The sequence below is a fragment of the Bos indicus genome, chromosome 17 (assembly GCF_029378745.1).
Source record: "Bos indicus isolate NIAB-ARS_2022 breed Sahiwal x Tharparkar chromosome 17, NIAB-ARS_B.indTharparkar_mat_pri_1.0, whole genome shotgun sequence".
In the NCBI taxonomy this organism is placed as follows: Eukaryota; Metazoa; Chordata; class Mammalia; order Artiodactyla; family Bovidae; genus Bos; species Bos indicus.
In genome coordinates, this window is record NC_091776.1 from 2,856,675 (window position 1) to 2,865,611 (window position 8,937).

Consider the following 8,937-nt stretch of genomic DNA (forward strand, 5'->3'; position numbering starts at 1 on the left):
CAGAAGCAAACAAGCTTGGGGAATTGAGCAAGAAATTCTAGGACAACAACCTTACAGAAGGAGCGAGGGATGCAGGGTGCATGTTGACTCTCTCAATGGGACAAAGATAATGATTAATCAGACCTCCTGCAGATTTAAATGGGATGCGGACTGGAAGAGGAGGCAGTCTTCCTTTCTTTCAGCTGGGTGCTCCTCTTGAGTCAGCCCTATCCACGGCAGAGATGTTTTCCGTGAGGGACCTCTGCCTGGTCCTGAGTTTGGTGGGTGCAATTAAGGTATGGCCTTCTCTATTTCCTTTTCTCTTTCTTTCTGGTGTTCATTCTACAAAGAGCTTGCAGGTCTGAGTCAGCTATGTGTATGTCATCACACACTGCTGGCTTTATAAACTGTAGCCTGGGGAGGGAAGTTCCCAGATGGGACTGACATCTCAAGAATACAGGGAATATGATCCTAAGAAAGAGACTTAGCTGGACCAAAGTGTATAAATTCACAGGGGAAGCTTCTGCACCTGTAGCTTGGTTTTATATTGTTTGTTTGTTTTAAAGAGAAGAAATATTTGCTATCTTTGTTGCTGTAAAGACTTGGGATTGCTAGCTAACAGAACATTCTTATCATAAGAATTTTTAACCTAATTATTAATTTCTATTTGCCCATAACATGCAGAGCAATGGTTTAATGTAGCTTTTCTAAAAGTTTGTTTTTGTGTTTAAGACAAAAGAAAATTAGCTATTTTTGAAAACAAATTACACAGCAAAATCAGAAGAGATTAATTGATAAACCAGTATGCTTTTTGGAAGAAATTGTATGCTTTTAAGATAATCACAAATATTGCAATAATTCCTAAAGTTTGACTACAGAGATTTACAGAAAAGAAGACAAACTTTATTCAACAATACTTTTGAAACACATTAATCTTATGAAAACATGATAAATCTGTTCTAAAAATTCAGTTACTTCCAGGCTATGAACTATCCTGGTTTCTTTCTTTCTCTTTACTGCTTATAAACCCTACCAGAGTAGAAGAAACTAAAGAATATTTCTAACATAATTTTCTCCCTTACAGTAAGCAATAAATAACCATTTTTATAGGAAATAAGACTAACAGCATTTGCTAAAGTTATATTTTGCATAATGCATACATTTCATTTATTTCTCCACTATTGGCATAAATATTTAATTTTTACCTGTTTTTATTATCCTGTCATTTTATTCCAAAGTATGTCTAAATTTATAATTTTATTTTTTAAACAAAAAGATTGTACTTTTTCCTTTAAATAAACTGCTCTTGATTGCTTGACATTACTATACATTGCTCACATTACTATTATCGGGGTTTTTTTAATGAGACAGAAAATACTAACTAATTATAAAAATAAACTACTGAGGGCTTCCCTAGTGGCTCAGTGGTAAAGAATCCACCTGCCAATGCAGGAGATGCAAGAAATGCAGGTTCAGTCCCTAGTCTGCGAAGATCCCACACGCCACAGAGCAACTAAGCCCATGCTCCAGAGCTACTGAGCCTGTGCTCTAGAGCCTGGGAACCGCAACTAGTGCAGCCCGAAAGCCCTAGAGCCTGTGCTCCACAACAGGAGAACCCACGGCCACACACACCGTAAGTGGAGAGCATTCCCAAAACTAGAGAAAAGCCAGCACAGAGAAAATAAATAAATAAAGTTATAACAAAAATAAACTACTGAGATCACAAAACTCCCTGCAAGTTGGTGGTACAAAATAAAAATAGTTAAAACATAAAATCAACATTGATGTATTAAGTTATACCATTTTGTTGGAAGAATATTTATATATCCTATTTCACTCATTGATACCAACAGAATTTTTTTTTAATTTTTATTTCTAACTATAAGATGTTCAAAAAAAGTTGACAGTCTTGGACCTTTTTTTTCTTTCAGTATACTTTTCATTTCAAATAAAAGAAATTATTATGTGAGTAACCCTAAAAGCATTTCTGAGTATGAATTGGCCACATGTGTGTCCTCAGTATATGCTTGTTTAAATTTTGGACCCATAAGGTCGTTGTAGATATTTGAAGGAGACACAGACCTGAAGTATAGGTTTTTTCCTACTAAAACAGGAGTTAGAGGAGAGAGAACTCTTGGGTTTCTCCATTATTTTTCTATCTCCAGGTATGAATGAAAATGTAAAAGTAAATTTTAACTGTTTGTTGATTCAAATAATTTTTCTTTTACAACAGATCCTTTAAAACTCCTAACATTTACTAAAGGTTTGATTAGTGTCAAACACAGTTAAGGTTTATACACTAATCTCCTTTAACCTCACAACTCCACAAAATGGGCCTTAAGGATTTTCATCCAAAAGATAAGAAAACTGAAGCTTATAGAGCCCCTTGGATCCCTTGCTCAGGATTTATAGGCATGCTAGTGTCTCCTCTTTATCTGCTTAAAGATCACCTCTCTCTTTCGTGTGTGTTTATAAATCGTTAAAGACAGAAGATGGTAGTGATCCTCCCAGTGGTGACTTTTTAACTGAAGGAGGAGGGGTGCGTGGCCCAAGACTTGTGGAAAGACAGCAATCTGCCTGCAAAGAGACAGGCTGGCCCTTCTGCTCTGATGAAGACTGGGTAAGCCATGGGCATGGGGACTGGGGCAGGAGAGTCCTTTCCTGGGCACACAGATTGAATCAGGACAGTCCTTCCTGACCTGCTGGCAGTGCATGCAAGCTGCCACTTCAGGTCACTGAAAACTTGTCCAGTAGGAAATAACCTAATTAACCTACATTGCAAATAAAAGAAGACAAGTAGAAAAGAACCTAGTCCTGAGAGCACTGCTTAAATCACCTCCCAGACTCTGGGGCATTGGTGGGATTAACAGATTGGATTATAGCTGCATGTTCAGACAAGTACTACGAACCTGAGTATTAGGGCCTCCAGATTTCATGGGTCCTAATTTATGGTTAAGCGGACCCTCATTCCAGAATTTCTTTAGGATTTCCGACTAGCCCTCTTAAAGTACTTTTAGGTCAAGAAATGATGTGAAGAGACTGAAGAAGAGAACAGTGGGGGCTCACAGAAACCTGCAAAATTTTACTGGCTCTGAAAGACAGACTATTTCATTAATTTTTTTTAATTTACTGAAGTGTAGTTGATCTACAATATTATTTTAATTTCTACTATATAGCAAAGTGACTTAGTAATACATATGTGTATTCTTTGTCACACCCTTTTCCATTATGATTTCTCACGGGATATTGACTATAGTCCCTAGTGCTATACAGTAGGACTTTGCTGTTTATGCATCTTGCATATACTAATTTACATCTGCTAATCCTAGACTCCTAATCCATCCCTCCTCCACCCTCCCCCACCCCTCAGCACCCAGAAGTCCATTTCTGAGAGATAGACTGTTAATTTTTCCTCCTCGTTTCCAGAATACAAAATGCCCTTCTGGCTGCAGGATGAAAGGGTTGATTGATGAAGTCGATCAAGATTTTACAAGCAGAATAAATAAACTAAGAGATTCACTATTTAATTATCAGAAGAACAGTAAGGACTCTAATACATTGACCAAGAACATAGTGGAACTAATGAGAGGGGATTTTGCCAAAGCTAACAGTAAGTATTACAGTTAGTGCACACAATAAAAACAACAAAAATCAGAAATAGATAGGATGTCTTGTTGTAGCAACTGTGATTTTATTCCAGGGTACTTTAAGTAGAAACACGTATCTTTATGATATCCCTGAATTTTAAGGAGGGGCCTTGTTTTAGTCATTTTTATCATGTAAAACAAGGTAGCTTAGCATTATTTTAGGTCACAAAGTCAGAATTTTGGACTGAAGACTAGAATCTAAGTGTGTTCTTTTTTAAGAGTATATTCTGCAAATAAGATGAGCCCAACATTTTGAGTAGATGTTTCTGTTTCTGCCTTACAAAGGAAGGTACTGAGAGGTCAAGGGACTTGCCCAAAGGCACAAAGCGCTCAGGTGGTGGGGCTGGGAGTGCAATTCAGACTCCACCGAGCCTCTTAGAAAGTGTTTTGCTTTTTAAAAAATATGGAGTCATGTTGTCTCTTTCTCCCAGGCCTAGCACTAAGTCTCATTAGGACCAGGAAACTTCAGACTTGCTCTGGGCATGGGCAGCAAGTTTAGTAAGAGACTCCAGCTCATGAAAACTTGCCTTCACTCTTTATATCATTGGGAGACTCAATTAATTAATTTTATGGTGCAAGAGCAACTGGCAAATGAATGATCCTGCTGACTTATAAAAAAAGAAAGTTTACAAACAATTTCAAACCTATAGCTGGGAAGAAAACCTTTTCAGTAAGAAAATCCAAGAATATATTCAAGTTCCTTGATTAAGGATATAATGAAATAATTGGAATGTGATTAAACATTATTTTATCTCAATTATACCTTTACATTTTCAGAGATTTATTTGAAGAATGCACCTTAATTTTCATGGATGACTGCAGGATATTTTCCAAATATCAAACACCTAATAGATTTGAAAATCACAAATTAAATGTTTAGAGTAGAAACTATTATAGAAGTAAAATGGGGAATATCCATAAGCAAATTGCCTTCTTTTTCTGACTAACACAAGCAAATCACTCAGCAGCTACTTCAGTATCCATATTTTCCATTTCAGACAATGATAATACATTTAAACAAATATCAGAAGATCTGAGAAGCAGAATTGAGATCCTGAGGCGCAAAGTCATAGAACAAGTACAACGTATCAACGTTCTGCAGAAAAATGTCAGGGATCAACTGGTAGATATGAAACGATTGGAGGTGAGTAAGGATGTGGCTCTGACTTCAGATTTCCTTATTTTTGAGTAGCAAGGAAAGGAAGACAATAGTCATTCATTAAATGCCTACTTAAATGCCTACTTGACGTAGAGCAATGCGTTATAGCTATTATCTACCAAAGTAGGTATTACGGATCCACTCTACAGATGAAAAAACAAGCTCAGTGCTATTAAGTAAAATTTCCAAGAGCATGTAAAATGGTAATTTCAAAAGCAAATATTCAGTCTTTGCTTGTCTTATTCCAAGCCCTGCTTCTCCCTGACACCACTGTGTCTCTGAGTCTTCAGCTTCAGTCTCACAGAGGATCACATCATTAATGTTTCCTTTGGAGGGAATAGCACTTTCCTCTTGATCTATTCTAAGATAAATCCAGATAGCTCCTATTGTTTATCCTGGCCAGCCTTACAATACCCAAGGTCTCTTCCACTGAGGATGGTTGGTAGGTCTCCAAGTCAAACAAGTGAAACCAGTTTCCAAAAAGTAAGTTAATTACTAAGAACTCAACAGACAGTTCATTTACAGCTACCTTTTTTCTTTATCTTTCCCCCCTCTCTCTAGGTGGACATTGATATTAAGATCCGATCTTGCAAAGGGTCATGCAGTAGAGCTTTAGAACATAAGGTAGATCTGGAGGACTATAAAAATCAGCAGAAGCAACTTGAACAGGTTATTGCCATAAACCTACTTCCCTCTAGAGACATTCAATACTTACCATTGATAAAAATGAGTACAATTACAGGCCCTGTTCCCAGAGAGTTCAAGAGCCAGCTCCAAGAGGCCCCTCTAGAATGGAAGGCACTGCTGGAAATGCAGCAGACGAAAATGGTGTTGGAAACTTTCGGTGGCGATGGACATGCCAGAGGAGACTCTGTATCTCAAGGAACAGGATTAGCACCAGGAAGTCCCAGAAAGCCTGGAACCAGTAGTATTGGAAATGTGAACCCTGGGAGCTATGGACCTGGAAGTAGTGGCACTTGGAACCCCGGCCGCCCTGAGCCCGGAAGTGCTGGCACCTGGAACCCCGGCCGCCCCGAGCCCGGAAGTGCTGGCACCTGGAACCCCGGCCGCCCCGAGCCCGGAAGTGCTGGCACCTGGAACCCCGGCCGCCCCGAGCCCGGAAGTGCTGGCACCTGGAACCCCGGCCGCCCCGAGCCCGGAAGTGCTGGCACCTGGAACCCCGGCCGCCCCGAGCCCGGAAGTGCTGGCACTTGGAATACTGGAAGCTCTGGATCTTCAAGTTTTAGGCCAGATAGCTCAGGTCATGGGAACATTAGGCCTTCCAGTCCAGACTGGGGCACCTTTAGAGAGGAAGGAAGTGTAAGTTCAGGGACAAAGCAAGAGTTCCACACAGGTAAACTTGTCACTACTAAAGGAGATAAAGAGCTTCTGATTGATAATGAGAAGGTCACCTCTGGTCACACAACTACCACTCGTCGTTCATGCTCTAAAGTCATTACAAAGACAGTTACAAATGCCGACGGTCGCACAGAAACGACCAAAGAAGTGGTAAAGTCTGAAGATGGTTCTGACTGCGGTGACGCGGACTTCGACTGGCACCATACTTTTCCTTCGAGGGGTAACCTAGATGATTTCTTTCATAGAGACAAGGATGATTTCTTCACCCGTAGTTCACACGAGTTTGATGGTAGGACAGGCTTAGCACCCGAATTTGCAGCCTTAGGGGAATCGGGCTCTTCCAGTAGTAAAACTTCAACTCACAGCAAACAGTTTGTAAGCAGCAGCACAACTGTCAACAGAGGTGGCTCCGCGATTGAAAGCAAGCACTTTAAAATGGAAGATGAGGCCGAAAGCCTAGAGGATCTTGGCTTTAAAGGAGCACACGGCACCCAGAAAGGCCATACTAAAGCTCGTCCTGCCAGAGGTATCCACACTTCTCCTTTGGGGGAGCCTTCCCTGACCCCCTAGACTAAGTTCATTACTCCTGCAACGTGTCTCCCATAGCACCTTTTACTTCTTCCTTAGTCCTCTATCCTGCTTAATTGAAATTACATGGTTTTGTTTGTGTGTATGTGTGTGTATATATGTGTGTGCGCACGCGTGCTAGACTGTAAGTTCCATGGGGGCAGGGACTTTGTCTATCATGTTCATTTCTGTATTCCCAAACGCCTAGCAGTGTGGAGTCAGCATTCAATAAATACATGTTATATGAATGAATGAATTAATCCTTCTGGCACTCAATTTTTAAATTTGTTTATTCAAATTCTTTTACCACTCAGAATGTGTGCTGTTGGAAATTGTCACTAACATATTAGTCATATTTTTAGTGTATGGCTCGGGTGACATTGAGGTCAGGTTAAAAATAAGTGATATTAGTACTAAATGCTAAAGATATCTTTGCTGATTACTTGTCATTAATCAGTATGTGGAAGTGAAATTACAAATTCATTGAGAAAAAGCCCCCTTGCAATTTGTACATATAAATGCTATTGACTTGCATAAGTTCCATCCCTGTGTAAGCACATCCTTTCTCTTTAAAGAGAAGGAAGAATGGAAGGAAGGGAGGGAAAGGAAGCCAGTTACTTTCATTTAATCTAGGCCATTTAACTTTGTAAAGTTAAATGAGAGAAATTTCTTCCAACCAGCTTAATTTTTTTTTTTTAGACTGTTATGATGTCCTCCAAACACGTCCTTCAGGTGCCCAAAGTGGCATTTTCAGTATCAAGCTACCAGCATCCAGTAAAATTTTTTCTGTTTATTGCGATCAAGAGACCGGTTTGGGAGGATGGCTTTTGATCCAGCAAAGAATGGATGGATCACTGAATTTTAACCGAACCTGGCAAGACTACAAGAGAGGTTTCGGCAGCCTAAATGACAAGGGAGAAGGAGAATTCTGGCTAGGCAATGAATACCTCCACTTACTAACCCTGAGGGGCTCCATCCTTAGGGTTGAATTAGAAGACTGGGCTGGGAAAGGGGCTTATGCAGAATATCATTTGAGGGTAGGCTCTGAGGCAGAGGACTATGCCCTTGAGGTCTCCTCTTACAAGGGCACAGCAGGTGATGCTCTGATTGAGGGTTCTGTGGAGGAAGGGACAGAGTACACTTCTCACACTGGTATGCGGTTCAGCACCTTCGACAGGGATGCAGACAAGTGGGAAGACAACTGTGCTGAAGTCTACGGAGGAGGCTGGTGGTACAACAACTGCCAGGCAGCCAATCTCAATGGCATCTACTATCCTGGTGGCTCCTATGACCCCAGGGACAACAGTCCCTATGAGATTGAGAATGGTGTGGTCTGGGTCCCCTTCAGAGGTGCAGATTATTCTCTCAGGGCTGTTCGTATGAAAATCCGGCCCCTTGTGACACAATAGGCTGAAGGAGTGGAAGTGAGTGGACTCTATTTAGTGAAGAAGAGAAAAAATTAAGGAAGAGAAAGGAGATTCTTTACAGCCTACTAAAAATTCTCAGGTGCTATTTTATTATTCTTTGTACTGTAGCTAAATGTAACTGAGACATAGTAGTGTTTATAAAATAAAGTTACATGAGTTTTTAATCTTTAAAATAGTTCTGTGGGCTTTAAAATTTGTATTAAAATGCACCAAGGGACATACAGTACATCAGTAAGAGGAAGTGAGATGGAAGGTCCTCTATGCAACACTTAAGGGTGTAGTTTTGAGAATGTCTCCATTTCATACCACCCAAAGTCATAGGGTCATTGTAAAGCAAAAACTAGTTTCATCTATTCTACTTGAATCGTTTTAAACCAATATCTTAAGTTGCAAATCACTGGACTGAACAATGGCTGGCCTTTGTTTAGGAATTTACAAGTTACTATGAACATTAATCTCCTCTGTTGGCAAGCAAATCCAGCAAGGCCGAAGGAGCATTCTTTCCTAACAGAAATAGAAACCTATCTACTTTTTAAGACTTCCAATGAAGACCTTCAGATCAGATCAGTCCCTCAGTCGCGTCCGACTCTTTGCGACCCCATGAATCTCAGCACGCCAGGGCTCCCTGTCCATCACAAACTCCCAGAGTTCACTGAGACTCACGTCCATCGAGTCAGTGATGCCATCCAGCCATCTCATCCTCTGTCATCCCCTTCTGCTCCTGCCCCCAATCCCTCCCAGCATCAGTCTTTTCCAGTGAGTCAACTCTTCGCATGAGGTAGCCAAAGTACTGGAGTTT

At 40.5% G+C, this 8,937-nt stretch overlaps 1 protein-coding gene across 1 annotated transcript; it reads left to right on the forward strand.

Annotated features, from left to right (window-relative positions):
- Positions 1 to 117: 117 nt before the first annotated feature.
- FGA (fibrinogen alpha chain) lies at positions 118 to 8,311 on the forward strand. The gene is made up of 6 exons (XM_070768958.1): positions 118 to 275; positions 2,465 to 2,599; positions 3,406 to 3,589; positions 4,625 to 4,770; positions 5,347 to 6,670; positions 7,411 to 8,311. Exons 1-6 carry the CDS (start codon positions 144 to 146, stop codon positions 8,118 to 8,120), a joined length of 2,631 nt encoding a protein of 876 aa, XP_070625059.1. The 5' UTR covers positions 118 to 143; the 3' UTR covers positions 8,121 to 8,311.
- Positions 8,312 to 8,937: the final 626 nt, after the last annotated feature.